Source organism: Camellia sinensis, chromosome 3 (assembly GCF_055761805.1).
Source record: "Camellia sinensis isolate YWXY chromosome 3, ASM5576180v1, whole genome shotgun sequence".
Lineage (NCBI taxonomy): Eukaryota > Viridiplantae > Streptophyta > Magnoliopsida > Ericales > Theaceae > Camellia > Camellia sinensis.
In genome coordinates this window covers 22740303-22758420 of record NC_138963.1, presented here as the reverse complement: position 1 = coordinate 22758420, position 18118 = coordinate 22740303, and the positions used below count along the sequence as shown (strand labels likewise).

The window sequence follows — 18118 nt, the reverse complement described above, 5'->3', positions numbered from 1 at the left end:
AGAGAGAGAGTTCATACCGTTGGCGGTCTATAGAGCGAAATCAATCACAAGCAATCCCATAGTTCTTGAGAATCGATCACAACCAATTTCTTCAGACGTTTGAGCAAGCGAAATCAGATTTCACGATCGAGCAAAATCAGATTCTTCATCACGACCATGGTCTCTTCTTCAGACAATCGAGCGAGCGAAATCATATTTGAGCGAAATAAGATTTTTCTCTGTTTTTGAATTGTAGGGAGTGTGAAAAGGGTTAGGGCATAGGTATAAGAAAAGGGCAATATAAATAAAAGAAAAAATTATCAAGGTTGTAAATATTATTTTTTGCGACGGTCAAATAATCAGTCGCAAAAAACCACTATTCTAGTAGTGATAGTGGTTCTTTTTCATCTGGTTATACTAAATTTATGAATTTAAATTTCATTTTGCATATGCAGTTCTCATGTGAGTCGTGGAGTAGCTCTTCTAGACGAGTTACTGGCACTCCACCGAATGCTATTTCCAGTTTGATGGGTCTTGATGGGCTGCCTCCACAGCAGCCTCTTCACAGACAACCTAAAGAGTTCGCGGAAATTTATCAACAGTGGACTGCCCAGTTCCAAGAATGTAAGGATGACCTCCTTGGATCACTTCCTTGGAGACCAGATGATAAAGATGGGCATTTTGTTTTTGCCATTGGAGAGAACTTAACTTCTCGTTGTAAGTTTGCATTGATAATCTTCAAATATTGTCTTCATGAGAACATCTCAACCTTATTTTCTTATTTGATTGAAAGTAAACAAACATTGACTCAACTAGAATTTATTTTTGCATTTAATCTATAAGAAAAACAATTCCAATGACTGGATTCAAACCATATATCGATGATAGTCCAAGACTTCTCTACTTGTCAAAAAAAAAAAAAAAAAGTCAGTCCAAGATTGAGTAGAAGTCGTAAGACAGAAAGGATGTGAGAGAGAGAAATCATAAAACATAGGGAACTAGAGACAGAGGCTGACCATGGTCGGCTTCTTGCTCAACTAATTTTTTTAGTTATATGATATTTGGACTGCCCAGTCCTGTTGACTTATGAGCAGTTTTCATGGATTAAATTGGCTGTCTGATTTTTGTTTTTTTGTGTTTTTTTTTTTGGTTGAAAAAGGTGGCCTTTCTTTCAAAAGGATGCTACAAGTTTATCCCAACTGTGTTCTGCCCAATGCAAACTGGCTGGTCCAGTCTGCTTTTAAAAGATTCAAAAGGACACATTATGTAATTAAGAAGTGGTTTCCAAAATGCTCTCAATCATTTTTTCTAAAAGTTGTGAAACTTTTGAGGACTCATGTTTTTTTTTTTTTTTTGGGTGTGTGTGTTCATATTACTATTCCTAACTAGAAACCACAAAACAGAGAACAGAAAATAGTGTTATGGTGCTTCCTAGAAAATGGTTCTCTAACTCATTTCTAAAAAATTTTTAAAAATAACAAATTAATTGATCTTCGGTTTAGATATGTCCTATTATTTGTGGATCCATGTTCTCAGTTTTTTCTTTGATTTGTAATCTGTTCACCAATAACATATTTTATTTACTTGTACTTGCAGACCGGATTTTGAGTAAAATGGGTGACGGTTAGTTTTTCCTTCAGCTTCTTTCCTTCTCCCTTTACCTGTTCCTTTCTTTCTTTTTTTATTTATTTATTATTTATTTTTGTTATTAATACGAGTCTTCTAGAGATTGGTATTAATATGAAACACTCATTTTTTGGGTTCCATAAACTTTTCAAATTGACATCCCATATTCCCGTCATTGTTAATTCATTCGATGAATTAAATCCATTGGGTAATATAATTGCAGGGACTTTTGGGAAAGTCTTGGAATGTTTAGACTATGAAAGGAAAGAGATTGTAGCAATTAAAATTGTTCGTTCAATAAACAAGTACCGGGAAGCTGCCATGATTGAAATTGGTGTCCTACAGGAACTTTCCAGGCATGATGTTGGTAGCACACGGTACGCATCAGATTCCATATCTTCGTCCCTTTTTAACTGTAAAAGTTTACAGTAATTGGGTATAAGTTGTTTTATTCTTTGCAGTTGTGTGCAAATACGGGATTGGTTTGACTATCGTAATCATGTTTGTATTGTAAGTATTTATTGATACTTGTGGTTTAATTAATTTGAAAGGGCGATGATGTCCCTTTGTGCCTGGATATTCTGTGATTTAAAAACTTGCGGATGGATTTAATGGTCTTAACAGGTATTTGAGAAGCTTGGACCAAGCTTATACGATTTTCTCTGCAAAAACAGCTATCGTTCATTTCCAACTGATCTTGTTCGGGAGTTTGGCAGACAACTTTTGGAATCTGTAGCATGTGTGTGCACACATCTTGCATCATTTTTTCTATAAATGCTTCAACTTATTGCTCAGCAGCTCAAATGCTTTTTTAATTAAGCTCAGATTTGGGAATCACTGGGACTCCTATTTCCATCTTTGATTTATTTAACAGTAGATTGAAACCCAGAGTAATCTTTGTTTGCACAAGCATGATTAGTATTGATGATCAACTCTACTTCTGATTCTCATTCATTTTGCTCACTTGCTTTTGCAGGTATGCATGATTTACACCTGATTCATACAGATCTGAAACCAGAAAACATACTTCTTGTTTCATCAGAATATGTTGAAGTGCCAGATTATAGGGTATTGACTCATGTGATATGTTCTCTTTATTTATTTGTTTATTAGTTTATCTTTAAAAGAGTTTTGCATTTGTGTGTGCATGCAAATCAGACTTGGCAAGATTAGGGTGTGTTCCAATCCATCTCAATAGGGCTGTGTTTGGATCTAGGATTGAGAAGCGATTTGTGGAGGGAACGGAAAAAGAAAGGGATGACAAAAATTGAGCTTCTATTTCATTCACTTTCCCCTTCCTATTTCCGTTCCCTTCGCAAATCCCTCCTCACATCCTTGATCCAAACGCAGCCTAAGGGTTTTATATTTAAACCCAACTGATATGTTGGCCTTTTCATTTGGAGTCTATTTGTGGATACAATTGATATTTTGGTTATTCTTTTTGCTGCATTTGTCCTGAATTACTGCAAATAAAAATCTTTGGTCTAATTTTTCATGTAAATCGAGTATTGATATTAGTTGATGAGATAAACTGTGTAAATCAATAATACTGTTGCTAGGCTGGTGCTTATGAATTTGATTCTTATTTTAACTTCAGATCTCTAATGTTTTGACTATATGCAACAATCTGCCAAAGTCAAGTGCTATTAAGCTAATTGATTTTGGGAGTACTACTTTTGGACATGAGGACCACACCTACCTGGTGTCAACGCGTCAGTATCGTGCACCAGAAGTTATTCTTGGTAATGGCCATTTGTTATCAAATTTTGTAGTCAGTATTTTTATGTTTGTCATTTAATGTTGATGTGTTAAAATTATTTATTGTTTTGTTTTCACTAGGTCTTGGATGGAACTATCCTTGTGACTTGTGGAGCGTGGGTTGCATACTTGTTGAACTTTGCTCGGTAAGTAAGATTGTGCTTTTTCTTGTTTGTTTCTACTACTGAGAGCGTTAGTGGCATGTTGGTTTTAGTTTATCTTTCGTCTGTTGATCAAATTGCTAAGAAGGATTTAGAAGATTCAGTGGAACGTCCAATTTTCAATGTGGTGACCAATCACTTATAAGATGAGCACCCTTCAAACGTTATGTTGTTATAGAATTAATTTATTGGGAAGGAAATCAGTGTCTAAAATAAATATCCTTGTAATTGATCTGAGTTTTAGTTGTTCTGTTCACTCATCATTGCATACTTCATTCAATCACGCTTCTATTTATGGCATTTTTTTGACTTCTACTTTGTTTGTTAACAGGGTGAGACCCTTTTCGAAGCACAAGAGAACTTGGAACATCTAGCTATGATGGAGAGGGTGCTAGGGCCACTGCCACATCATATGATTATTAGTGCAGAGTAAGATCTGTTGTTTTTGTTTGTTTATTTCATACTATTTATCTGCTTCATCCCATGTATAAAGCTTTTATTTGTATTTTTTTCAGCCGTGGTGCTAAGAAATATTTCAAGAGGAGTGCACACTTGGATTGGCCAAAGGGTGCAAGCTCCAAAGAAAGTATGAGGGCAGTTGGGAAATTACCCTGCCTACAGGTAATTGATAGATATTATGTCATCCATCTCTCATGTTAGGCAACTGAGTAAAGCTGTAGTAAAGGGTGTGACTTAAGTGTCTTTCATTATCATTAAAATGCCTCCTCCTGCTGCCGGATGTGTGATCCCATTTGGCACATACAGGAAACAGATGACATTATGAAGAGATTAATTTGCATCATCAAGAGATTAATTTGCATTTCCAACATTGAATAATGATGTTTGGTTTATGATCATGTGAATATATTCAGAGACGAAAACCTTGTTCTTCTTGTGATATTTGCCCTTGTCTTCTTTATGTATTAATTTGATCTTTTCTTATATTTTCTTTCTTTTCTTTTTTTTCCTTTTCTGTTTATTCTTTATGTATATTGCAGAACTTGATAATGGACCATGTGGATCACTCTGCTGGTGATATGATTGATCTTTTGCAAGGGCTTCTGCATTATGACCCAGCAGAGCGGCTCACAGCAAGGGAAGCTCTTAGACATCCTTTCTTCACCAGAGAGATGAGAAATTGTGGCTATCCCTTCTAACTGGATCTTGTCTAATGCTTTCATGAGTGTAAGTGATTACTCGTCAAGCAAAAAGTTTAAAGAAAACGAAGACGAAAATTCGACGCCATTCAATAGTTTTTGACCGGCAACATCATTTCTGTTGAATTCACCCATGTGTGGTGATCATCCAAGTCAAGTTTGGTTGGTCAACAATGGAAGGCCACCAACCATCTTGAAGAGTCAAGGATGGAGGCTGCCCAAAGGCTCTCCCACCTACTCCCTCACCTATAAATGGAGGTTGAGAGGAGAGAGCAAAATGTGGAGTAAGAGAGGAAGAAAACCGTGAACCAAAGAGTGCGAGAGATGTGAGGCGGAGAGACCGTCTCCCTCGGTGTGAGCGAGGGAGACGGGTGAGTGGCTGAGTGAGGAGAGTGTGAGCTCCTCCTCTATTGTAATCTTTCTGTAATCTCCTCATTGGTATAGTGATAACCGGTTACTCTCCCGTGGACGTAGGCATTGGGCCGAACCACGTAAAATATTGTGTCTCCTTGTGTGTGGGTGTGTTTTTCTGCTTGCAATGATTTCTATAAGGTCTTGGGCGGGATCCCAGATCCCAACAAGTGGTATCAGAGCCTCGTCGGTGGCGTTTCGGAACAAAAACAGCGTGTTGTCCGAAACTGCCCAGAAATCAAGTTGCTCGAAATCAGGTTTTGAGCATACCAGGAGCAAGGGCTCGAGAAGAGGAGTCCAACCATATAAAGCAGACACCCAGAGGAGTTGACACGCGCCCCCACGCGCCGCCTGAAGAAGGCGCGTGAGTCCCAGTCTCGGCACGCGCCGCCACGCGCCGTGTAGGCAGCCGGCGCGTTGGCCCAGTCGCAGGCACGCGCCCCACGCGCGGAAGAAGGAAGAAGACGAGTGGGGGAGGCGCGTGTGTGGCACGCGCGTGCCACGTCAGCAGCCACGTCAGCTGCCACGTCATCCGCAGGAGGAGGAATCCTGTGTTTCGCGGCTACGGTGCAGCCGCAGATCTGAGGCGTACAAAATGTTTTGGCTAGATCGAAGCCATGTGGAGTCCGTTTTTGGTGATCCAATAGTGGTTTCCGACTATTTGGAGTATTCCGGACACATCGGTACGGTCAGATTTTGGAGACGGAGTTTCTGTAAAAAGAAGGCAGATTAGAGTGACAGACGGCGTTAGGGACAGTGGACGGAATATTCTGTTGGAACACGGAATATTCCCTGAACTTCTGAAAATTGCAATTTGGCCCAACATTTTCAGAAAATTGCGGTGTGGCCCAGTTTTCGGGGAAAGTTTTCAGTGAGGTCCCTGGAAGTGCAGCGAAGGTTGGTTCTAGCTAAACGGACCGCTCCAGACGCAACCGCGAGGTCAGAATAGTGAAATTCTGAACGGTTTGGAAAGATTGTCAAAACATGGGAGTTTGTCATCTTCAATACTCGAAGGAAGGTTGCCGGATATTGTGGAACGCTGCGGATTCACTGAAGAGGTTAGAATGGGCAGATTCTGACCCGATTGGACAACCAGATACAGATTGAGATAGATCATTGAAGACCAGAGGAGATCAGGCTTGATCAAATGGCAGATCGAGGGAGATCAGGATTGGTCAGGGGCGATCAGAGGATTGCAGACATGATTATCTCAAAGGTCTAGGAAAGTTCTGTCAAAAAGACACTGTCTAAGGAGACTGGTTCTTAAGTGGGACCGGTTGTGACCCCACCAGTCTTTCCTGGGAACTTTCCTGGTTGTTGAGGTGATCGGAGGATCTGGTTCAATCAAAAGAGAAGACCATTCATCGACGGATAGATGATTTGGTAACCAGTACAGGCTCAGGGAAATACTGTGGCTGTTGGAGCTACTGTATACGAGAAGGTACTAATGGTATGTGGACATGTAGAACAATAGTTGCAGAGGAGCATACTAAGCGCAGAAGTACAATTGCAGACGTGCAACAGTGCAAGGGTACGCTAGAGTGTCGTACAGAGGCGCGAGAAGAGTGTGCAGCAGCGGGTTGTTGACAGTTCACAGGAATTTCCAGACAGAGAAATTGAGACAGGAGTGCGTGCCAAGGAGTGGCAAGTCTTATTTCTCTATGGTGGTTTCTTTAGTTCCATGGCAGCAAATGATAGAGTTGATGTAGATCTCTCAAGCAAGCTTGACGCAGGGAGACCAGAAGCCATGGGTGCGAGCACTATGCACGGAGTTGCATAGTGGTAACTTGTACAGACCGGTGGAAGTTGTCTTGACAGAAGGGCTAACTGTCAAACATCAGTACGGACAAGTGAGACAGAACCGAACATCAAGGATTGCAGCACAGACAACAAGCGTATGTGGAAACGCCAGGAGGTTGTTCAGAAGTGCAGAAGGGCAAAGGCTGGTTGTTCAGAAATAAGCTCCGAGCAAGGAAACTTGAGGATGTTGATGTGTCAAACTCTGAAGTTTTCTAGTTGCTCCAGTGTTCATCATGCAAGGAGTTGCATGATAGTCAAGGGCATCCAAGCAGGGGGTGCAGGACATCCAATCAGGGGGTGTCGGATATCTTGGTTGCGCAAGTTCAAGGATAGCAGGTATAGACATCCGAGACAGGAAGCATGGAAGAGATCTGTGGGAGATAGGAGCAGTGGCTCTCTCCAAATCAGAGAGTGGTGTGAGTTGAGTTGAGGATGTCGGATTCCCTCCTCCTCTTGTATCTCTGGTGTTTTATCTCTAGCTTCAGGGGATGCAGCGTCTCAGTGAAGAGATGCAGACTATGTTGAATTTGGGCGTGACAAGATTAGCAGCAGTGTGTGCAGTGGATCACCTCACATGGGTTGAGGGGGTGATTTGTTGAATTCACCCATGTGTGGTGATCATCCAAGTCAAGTTTGGTTGGTCAACAATGGAAGGCCACCAACCATCTTGAAGAGTCAAGGATGGAGGCTGCCCAAAGGCTCTCCCACCTACTCCCTCACCTATAAATGGAGGTTGAGAGGAGAGAGCAAAATGTGGAGTAAGAGAGGAAGAAAACCGTGAACCAAAGAGTGCGAGAGATGTGAGGCGGAGAGACCGTCTCCCTCGGTGTGAGCGAGGGAGACGGGTGAGTGGCTGAGTGAGGAGAGTGTGAGCTCCTCCTCTATTGTAATCTTTCTGTAATCTCCTCATTGGTATAGTGATAACCGGTTACTCTCCCGTGGACGTAGGCATTGGGCCGAACCACGTAAAATATTGTGTCTCCTTGTGTGTGGGTGTGTTTTTCTGCTTGCAATGATTTCTATAAGGTCTTGGGCGGGATCCCAGATCCCAACAATTTCTTCTGAGCTGCTTGTTACTGCTGTTTCTGTATAGAAGTGTATACCCTTCTTCCTTGTTTCTCCTTGTCTCCTCCCTTCTTTTTTTTCGGTTTCCTCTTATACTACTATCGTATTTGGACTGAATTACCCATAAAGTCTGTTGCATTCCATTGATGAAGAAGTTATTTAGTCAATAATTTGTTAGAATATATCCTGGTATTGTGATTTTCTTCTTTGAATTGAACCTATTGAACTTTGAATTTTTTTTTTTAGAATTATGTAGTATTATATAAATTTTTTTTAAGGGTTTTCATAAATTGACATCATTTAAATTGTTCAAAAAAATAGATTTATCAACAAAAAAAAAATTTGTTTAAAAAAAATTAATTCTATGTTTATCATAATTTTATATCATTTTTTATTAGCACGCATAACTATTAATGATTGAATATGAATATGAATGAAATTTGTATAAATATCATTACAACAGTTATTGTGTATGTCACGTATTACATATCATGTAAAAATATGGTTAGTATAGCTATATTGACATAATAAATATCATGATATCATTTTTTTTTTAGTAATGATATAAAAAAATTTATATATAATTTTTGTATAATATGGATTTTTCACTTTAAAATAAAACACCCATAAAGATATTTTGTGTTTATAAATTATTTTTTAGATTTTTTTGTATAAATTTTATATATAACAAAAATTTGAAAAAAAAAAAACAGACTTCTTTTAAAGCATAGAATTCTTAATTCCTTACAAAGATTTTTTTTGTTTCTCAAGAAAAAATCATTTTGTCTCTTCTCTTTATTTGATTGATTAAAAATTGCAATTTCGTTGCTTTCAATTTTATTGAAGAAAGAGTGTAGGACAAATTTCACTTTATCTCTATGTGTTTTGGAGCTTGTTTAATTTATCCTCTAACGTTTGGAAATGACCACATAATTCATTTGTAGTTTGTGAATTGAAATATACCATTAAAAATTTCACTCAACTTGAGAATAAATGTGAAACACGTAACAGATATAAGAGAGTTATATGCTCATTTTATAGTAGCAGTTCAAATTTTTTCAGATCTTAGACCTAAAATCAAAATGAGAATTTTTTTACAAGACCTCCGATAAGAAGAAATATTTTATAATTTTTTAATAAAATTTAAATGACAAATTAAATAATCTAATGGTTTGAGTCATCTCTAATATTTTGACAATTTACGACATAGAGTACCAACAAACCATGTCATTATCATTTATAGCTGTAATTGCACCCACAAATAATGTATATTATCCATAATAATGCCGCTAAAATAATATTTTAAACTCTCATTAAGGTGTTTTTTAATTTTTATTTATTTTTTTGAGTGAATAAGTAACTCCCACTAAGGTGATAAGTAAAACACCCATTTTGTCATTTGCCACATTTTCAAACTTTATTGTATTAAGCAATGCATGTTCATAGCGTGTGTGAAACTAATTTTGGTATTGCAATAACAATTTCTTCAATTCTTTCACTTGCATGTGTATTACTTGTAAATATCAAATGAACATTGCGATATCCATTAAGGAAAGGGGTTGGAACCAAGTTGAATTATCTCAAGATAGGGGGGTTCTTCAATTATATTAACTTAAAGGTTTAATATTACATTTTTATCAATTTTGGCAACCAAATATACCACGTGAATCACAACGCGGCATAGAACGCGTTACCACTTTGACCCGAGTAAATCGACACTCGGGGCCCACCTAAAAAATAGACCTAACTTAGGAAAAAATTCTGGTTTTATCCAGAATTTTATAACCATTTCCAACAAGTTGTGGCCGCAAGTCTATTAAATAACTCTCTCTCTCTCTCTCTTTCTCTCTCTCTCTCTTGTACAACCAAATGAAAGTGAGATTTTCATGGTTTCAGGAGGCTGTTATTCATTGTCTTTGAAAGGAAAAATGTTTCAGACTACTAATTCAACATCACTAATATACCACTAATGACGTGGCACCATGTGGACTTCACTACTGATGTGATAGTTTGACCTTTGTTTTTTTTTTTTTTTTTACACTGCCAACTTATTAGAGCCGACATTTATGCTACCATTTTAGAGTACTAAATCAGTGCTGAAGGAATAAAATGAAGGACCTTTCTTAGGTGTGCCTTGCATACCATATGCAAGGCACTTACACCCTTTTTTTTTATTTCATTTTTAGGTTTCATTTGAGAATAAGTTATTTTAGTAATTTTTTAACTTTTTACGAAAAAATGTGTAAAAAAATAAAGAAAATGGTGTGATAATTTATAGTGACTTTATAATTAAAATACTTCGTCTTCAAAGAAGGCCTTAAATATCCCTTATAATTATTTCTGTATAACTACCTCTATATAGCCTCAAAAGCAGTTATTGACAAATATAAAGACTCACAAAGAATAATATACAGAGAGATTCACAATTGCCATGATCATTTTGATAGCACACGTAGTGTGCTTATCCTTCTAGTATTGAATACAATGATATAGCATTATTTGGAACTTTGGTTTTTTAAGTCAAAAATTCAAATTAGGTATTATTAGTTGTCAAATTATTTTATCTACGTGTATATATATATATATATATATATATATATATATATATATATATATTCGTAAAATAACATAAAATTATTTTTAAAAACAATCAATTTCCAAACACCTCCAAAATGTTAAAAATAGTTTTAAAAGTTAGTTTTTTAAAAATTTGTAAGAAAATTATACTATTGAAATATGTAAAAAAATGTATCGAGATTAGAACTATTTAACATTTTGTGTTTGCTATTGACAACTTTTTATAGTGTTATTAGCATAATCTTATAATAACATACTATAGGTGGATAAAACTTATATTTCACTAATCTAGTCCTCTTATGATTCTTATTATATTGTCTTGTAATATTATCATGATACTCAATATTTACTGGCTAAAATATTATTATTATTATTTTGTGGGACTCACATAGAATTTGTGTGTTGACAAAATCAAAGGGTTAGTATCTATTTTTGTAACAAAAATCAAAAGCAAGTATTTATGTGTTACAACCCAAACCCAAACCCGACCCTATGAGTTTAGTATCGCAACCGGCCAGTAACCCATGGTTACCAAAGGCCTACTTAACAATAATGACAGTAATACAGAGTAAGGGACTGGCAGAAGCCAAACAGTAAATAAAAAGATATCCAATGAGCTGTGAAAATCTGAATGCAAAAAGACTTTTAAGAACAAGCCACATTCATAACCAAAACATATATACATCTCAGATATACATAATATTCAGTTTAGGGACCTAATCCCTTCACCATAACTGTACAACCACGTTTTATTCAGTCAGTACAAAACAGAGACAAAAAGGGTGATTCTGGAACACCCCAAAACAGCCTTGGCTTGAACGGATTTGGAACCTCGAAGTGAGGCACAATGGTTGGCTTGACAAAACTGGAGCTTAACTCGACGCTCCTAGCTCCGGTCCGGTGCCTGGACACCTACATATAAATATAAACAGTGAGCTAAAGTCCAGTGAATAACAATTGTGTAAAGAGGTTAAGAATGAATGTCCTTTCAGTAATTAAATAGTCATATCAGCCATTTAAAAACCATAACAGTCATATGTGGTACATCCAATAGCAGAACAGTACAGTAGGTCTTAAAAAACCGAACAGTCAGTTGATGGTCATCAAAACAGTATACAGTATTGGTTCCAATCATTGGAACCGACAGAGATCTCTGTGACAGTAGCAGTACAGTAACAGTACAATAGCAGTAACAGTAACAGTAAGTTACTATGGATGCCACGAGTACAATTCATAAAATAGGACAAACATTCATTCAGTAAACAGTATCACTTCAGAAAACAGTACAGTTGATTGTTCAGAAATAATCATAATTGAACATATCTTTACTATATTGTTACTCACAGAGTACTAGGCTATAGGCTGGCTAATTAGCGTCCTCGGATGCCAACCCTACACAGTAATAGAACGAACGCACACTAAGTTACACACTTGAGAGTAATGACTTAACCCCTATCTTGACTTGGTGTGGTTCTACATCAATAACCTCATTAAGATGCCTTAAACATGGCCTAGGAATGCCTAGGATGGAATAAGGATACAAAAATACACTTTAAAACACTTTTCAAAATTTGCTAAAAATAGGGGTCTCGCTCGAGCGTGGCTTTCTACGCTCGAGCGAGCTTACCAAAACAGAGGGGTCGCTCGAACGTGGACTTCCTCGCTCGAGCAGTCTGCAAAAACATGAAAAGTACTGGTTGTTGAAAATCTCTGCTCGATGCTCGCTCGAGCGAGAGACACGTTCTTCGCTCGAGCGTGCGTTTGCACACGCAGAAAACCTGAGAGCTTGCAATCTACGCTCGAGCCAGCATTCCATCGCTCGAGCGGAACTCAGAACACAAAGGCGGTTGCTCGAGCGTGGAATCCTTCGCTCGAGCGTAGAAGCCAAATTCTGGGTTTTCTAGATTTGCTTCCAAAGCTCAAACCAAGCATTCAACACCTCAAAACTCAATCTTTTGGGCCAATTTTCTAGAAAACACTTGGAAACTCATAATACAACAAGTTTTGAAGATTATTTAATAAAATCAAAACCCAAAAGTAAACCAATTGAACACCAATTTCAAAGAAACTAGAAGAACAATGCAAGAACATAACATGCATGAGTTCCCATGAACTCTAATGCTCCAAAACATGATCAAATGCAAGATTGAGCTCAAGAACATGGTGAATTCATGGACCTCTACCAAAATATGAACATGCATGAGGAAATTCTCATAAAAACAAGCTCAAAATTCAAGAATATGTATATGCATGCATGAATTAATTCTCAATTCAACTCTTAAATTAATTCTTGACTCTAAACTCCAAATTTTCCCATGAACCATGCAAGAAATAACTTATATTCACAATTGAGAGGATGAATTCCTTACCTTAAGTCTTCAATTCTAAGTGTAGAGGCCTAATTATACAATTCTCCTTCAAATCTTCTAGGTTCAAGCAAAATCTAGGTGAATTCAACCTTGTTCTCCTACTCTCCCTCTCTCATACGGTTTGGTCTAGGGCAAGGATGAAGAATGGTGTAAGAATTGAGTTCCAAACAAGATTTGTAAAAGTGGCCCACCCAATGGCAATTTCGTAATAACTCAAGTTGATGTAATTTAACTTTAATAATTCTAATTTAATCATTCCAAATTGAATTTTAATTAAACTTACCATAAAATCACATAAATTCTAATTAGCATATAACACTAATCAATTTCTGATTCGGTCGTCGATAAGGCTTTTAATTCGCAATTCGGAACTTAAAACATGAACAAATCATTCTATAACAAACAGATAGAAATGCAATTAAGACAACACACTCATGTAATCAGTTCAAGATTTCCTCATAATCAATCACTTATCATTCTTAAACATGAATTAACATAAATCAGAGGTGAGGGTTGTCACATTATGGTATCGTGATTGTCATAACTTTTGCCCTTACTAGTAAAGGAAAATACTGAATAATTTGATGTAAACAAAAGAAGTATTTTTGCCTATAAAAAACTTCAACACGTTTCTCTCTCTCTCATATGGATATGCAAATTGTGCCCTGTGATTTGAGGATTATTCCTAGACTGACAAGAAGAGGTAATCAAACTGATATAAATGTTGGTGGTGGTTAATTCTATTTTGACAAAGAAAAGGCAATTAAGTACTACTACTGGATTCATCATTTGTTTTGCTTTTGTGAATGGGACTCAATTAAGTACTACTACAAGTTGAAAAAGACTTTTGAATGTTTTGAGTAAAAGTATTTTGTTCAAAAAATGTAATTGACCAATAACCCTAAGCCCCAGCCCCCCTTTAGAGGTAACAAATTAAGGATTTTTCTATAAAATTAGAATTTATGAAGCCAATTCCAAAAATTTATGTTGGCCCATTTGGTGGTGACCTATGTGTGCACGAGGCCCACTCCTTTACCACATCACTATCAACCCAATACAATTGAACACCTTATAAAGTGAAGACTTCTTCTTCCTTGTACCAATGTAGTTCAAAGGCAAATCCATGTGTTTCGAAATACACAGTTGCTGTCACATATATGTTATACAAGATTAAAATGAAAAATATTACAGTGCGTTATAGGATTATATGGGCATAGGTGATGTTTCTAGCATAATTTTATTTGGGTAAATTACATTGACACCCCCTGAGGTTTATGTTTATTACAGTTTTCTCCCTTACATTTTGAAAATTACATCTCCCTCCCTGAGGTTTAAAGTTTCATAACAGTTCCCCCCTCACCGTAATGATCATCATACATAAAATTAAATTAACAAGGGGGTCAGTGTAATTTCCCAAATGTGAAGGGGGAACTGTAATAAACATAAACCTCAAGGGTGTCAGTGTAATTTACCCATTTTAGTTTGTTACTCTTAATGGCTACGTGTTACTTATGTTGGTGCATAAATGTAATTATGTTATTTTAATATTAAAATTATATATATATATATATATTGTGATGCATTTGTGTGTATACATATATTATGTCATTCAGTGTAATTAATAAAATTATAGTTATATAATATTGCAATATGGTGAATTGAAAGGGTTGAGTGTAAGTTTATCTCTCAGCGAATTATTACAGGTAAATAACATTCCATATAATTCATATGAAAGGTTATGAGTTATATGATTTATTATGGTGAGTCACAATTGATTCATTATTATATTAAATGCGAGAATTCTTATTTGTGTGTGTATGTATATAAATTAGAGTTTGTGAATTCATATTTTAAGTGGAGAATAAATGTATTCGTATATATTTTATATTGTGTTTATAGAGATTATTAGACAATTCGTAAGGGTGTTTTTGTGGTGGAGTTTTGGAATTGCCTACTTATGTAGGGTTGGTTGAATCAATACGACTAAAAGTCGGACTGCTATATTCTGGAGGAGACAGACTAATATGTAATATTCTACTACATCAGGGAGTGGTAGTTTTATTAACCGAGAAGGGCTTGAATTTTCTTAAAGAGAGCGAGATTACCATACATCAATCCGATTTATTATATATTCATATATTTGGAGATATGATGTGTAATACATACATAATTTAATATAGTGGACGAGCGGTAATATCCATGAATGTAGATAAATTTTTCAAATCACGTAAATCTGATATTTTCTCTTCTTACTCATATTTATTTTGATTGTACAATTATTTATTTATTTTGATAAACACTCCAACAACTTACAAAAACAAAAATCAATTGTTTCAATATCAACTACCTATCAAATACTAAACACGTTTTGATTGGGAAGTTGATATCAAAATAGAAATGGTGTGGATTAAGCAGAAGTTCCCTACAATTTTAGATAAAACTATGATTTTCTTGATATGTATAGACTATTGAGAAAACTCGGTACAAAAAGGCACGTGAGCATTAATTTAATCACCTAAATTATTTTAATGCACTTTCTTGTGTGTGTTTTTTTGTTTTTTGAATTGAGAAGTGTTTCAAAAGTGAAGGAACTATACGTGTTGAAATGGCAACATGTTTTATGTGACCCAGCGTTTTTAATTTAACCCATGCCCATCTTTTTGAGTGTCAAATTTTGCTGAAATTTATTATATGCTTTGATAATTTCTCCCCCAAGAAAATGATTTACATATGTACACAAATTGGCATCTCCAACCCGGTCCACAAGCATTTCCCATTCCCATTGAGGAAGTAGGGTGGGGTTGGTTTCTTTTCCTCCTCGGCCCACCATGGCTACATGTATTAAAAAATATTTTTTTGTGTATATTTGGATATAATATTATTGAAAAAATTATAAGTTTGGATATAATATTTGTTAAATAAAAAGAAAATGAAATGAAATTATTTGTAATTTTTTTTATGGGTAACAAACATAATAATTTTTTATGTTTTTCAGAAATGTCAATTTTTACTTTTATTTATAATTTTTTCAAGCCTCACTAAACAAATAATCTAGACCCTTGCTGATATTTTTTTCATTCAGCCATTATTTAACAGTTGATCCATTCGAGCCACATATTTTTGAGCCACCAACCATTGCTGTTTCAAAATATACAATCAAACAAACCAAAAAAATTTCTAAATTCTCTTTCCCAAATTTTTTTTTGAAAAATTATCTTAAAACACAAACCAAACGCACCAATCTTTAAAGTTTTCATTTCTAATTTTTTTTTCAATCAATTATGGTTGTAAATGAGTCGAGTCGAGTCATGCAGTAAACTGTTTAGATTTAGCTTAAAAATTTAACTAGCTAGTTCTAAAATATGTTTGTGTTTGGTTTGGTTTTGGGAGATAAATTTTCAAAAAAGATTTTGGAGGATAGAGTTTAGAAATTTTTTGGATTTGTTTGGTTGTATATTTTGAAAGAGTGGTGATTTAGAGCACTAAATTTGAAAATCTAAAAACATCACTAATGAGGTGGCAATATAAAAAAAAATAAAAATACATAAAACAAAGGCCAAACTATCACATCAATGGTGGAGTCCACATGATGCCACATCATTGGTGGTGCATTAGTGGTGCAAAATTAGTGGTATGAAACATTTTTTATTTTGAAAATAGTTTTGGAGTATGGGAGTTTGGAATGACTTGATGTTTGTGAGAGAGAAAAAGTGATTGAGAAGGAGAGAGAAGAGAGAAAAAATGATTGATTAATGTGTAGAAGAGATAGTTCAAAAAAAAAATGTGTAGGAGAGATAAAGTGATTTTGAATTTTTTTTTTTCTAAAATCACTAAACAAAATCTTGGAAATTTTCTCCAAAATTTGTTTCTCAAAAACAAACCAAACAATGCCTGTTTTTTGAGTTAATCTCATATGAATTTTAATCTAGTCAAACTCATGTAATTTGAATTTTTCTAGTGTATCTAAGGTTTCATTTAATTATAGTTTAAAAGTCAATTTATTAGCTAAAAATGTATATTTTACTTAAAAAGTTTGGACTTGTTTGGTAAACTCAATTTTTGTCAAAAAATTTATTTTAACTTCTCTTAAAAATCATTAGAAAAGTGAGAAAAATTAGGAATGTACTAAACAAACTAAAATTTTTAATATTAACATTTAATAATACTATGTCAACATTACACTGATAACAAGTTGAGTAGAAGCTCTATTTTAGATTTTGGATATGTATAAGATTAGAGATTTTCCATTGTGTATTTTTTTTTTTTTTAATTTTAATCATATTTTCTAGCACCTACTCATGATAGGAGTGAGGTTGACCGCTTGTTTGCTTTGAATTTTCAGAATTTATTTTTCAAAAAATTAAATTTTTTTATTTTTCTTATTTTTTTATTTTCATTAATTTTTTTAATATTCTAAGTAATTTTTTAATTTTTAGATACACTTAACATAAATACACTTAAAAAAAATATAATATTTGTGAAAAAATCTTTAGAAAATTTACTAAATACCAAAAATATAAAAAAAAAAAAAAAAACGAGAACTCAATATATTTTTCGTATTTTTGTGTATTTATTGATTTTTTAAAATATTTTTTTACAAATATTTTATTTTTTAGATACATCTAAGTAAGGTGCATCTAAAAAAGTTTTAAAAAAAAATTGATTAAAAATTTTAAAATATACACTAAAAAAAAATTACAAAAAAAAAAAAAAACTTAAATTTTAAAAAATTGAATCCAAAAAATTAAAACCAAATTGTGAGTCGGCTATAAAAAAAAAAAAAAAATCGATAAAAAGTAATATGTGCAAGACTTTTTTGTTATTGAATTTATGGGGATAAAATATTACACTTCCTATTTATTTTTTATGTATCCAGAATACAAATACAGTTATAAGATAAATACGCTTCGACATATTTTTAACACAAAACAAAATGGTTAAGGAGTAGGGGCATTCTCAAAATTACTCACGCTTTTGACATTGAAAATAAATTTATTTGAATGGAAATCATTTTTTTAAAAATATTTTTAAAAGATAAAAACAATTTTCAAATTAAATACTTATCTATGTCACCAAAACTTTCACCGCCATCTCCGCTAACTCCGCCACCATCATAACTACCGCCCAGCAATTATCACTCACACTATTATTAATACAATTACTAGCACATTAGTTAAAAAGTAACAATCAAACACACAAAAAATAAAATAAAATA

At 34.7% G+C, this 18118-nt stretch overlaps 1 protein-coding gene across 1 annotated transcript; it reads left to right on the top strand.

Moving 5' to 3' along the window:
- The first annotated feature begins 1689 nt into the window (after positions 1-1689).
- On the top strand, positions 1690-4780 carry LOC145822388 (serine/threonine-protein kinase AFC1-like). The gene is made up of 9 exons (XM_082919257.1): positions 1690-1982; positions 2067-2115; positions 2230-2344; positions 2582-2673; positions 3203-3347; positions 3445-3509; positions 3856-3953; positions 4040-4145; positions 4523-4780. The coding sequence occupies exons 1-9, from the start codon at positions 1720-1722 to the stop codon at positions 4679-4681; spliced, it is 1092 nt and encodes a 363-aa protein (XP_082775383.1). The 5' UTR covers positions 1690-1719; the 3' UTR covers positions 4682-4780.
- Positions 4781-18118: the final 13338 nt, after the last annotated feature.

Bases quoted from the DNA above. Each gene is read 5' to 3' on its own strand.
- LOC145822388 (XM_082919257.1), top strand. From the start codon at position 1,720: ATGAAACACTCATTTTTTGGGTTCCATAAACTTTTCAAATTGACATCC. The intron at 2,674-3,202 runs GTATTGACTCAT...TTTTAACTTCAG, and splicing joins TTGAAGTGCCAGATTATAGG to ATCTCTAATGTTTTGACTAT. The intron at 4,146-4,522 runs GTAATTGATAGA...TGTATATTGCAG, and splicing joins GGAAATTACCCTGCCTACAG to AACTTGATAATGGACCATGT.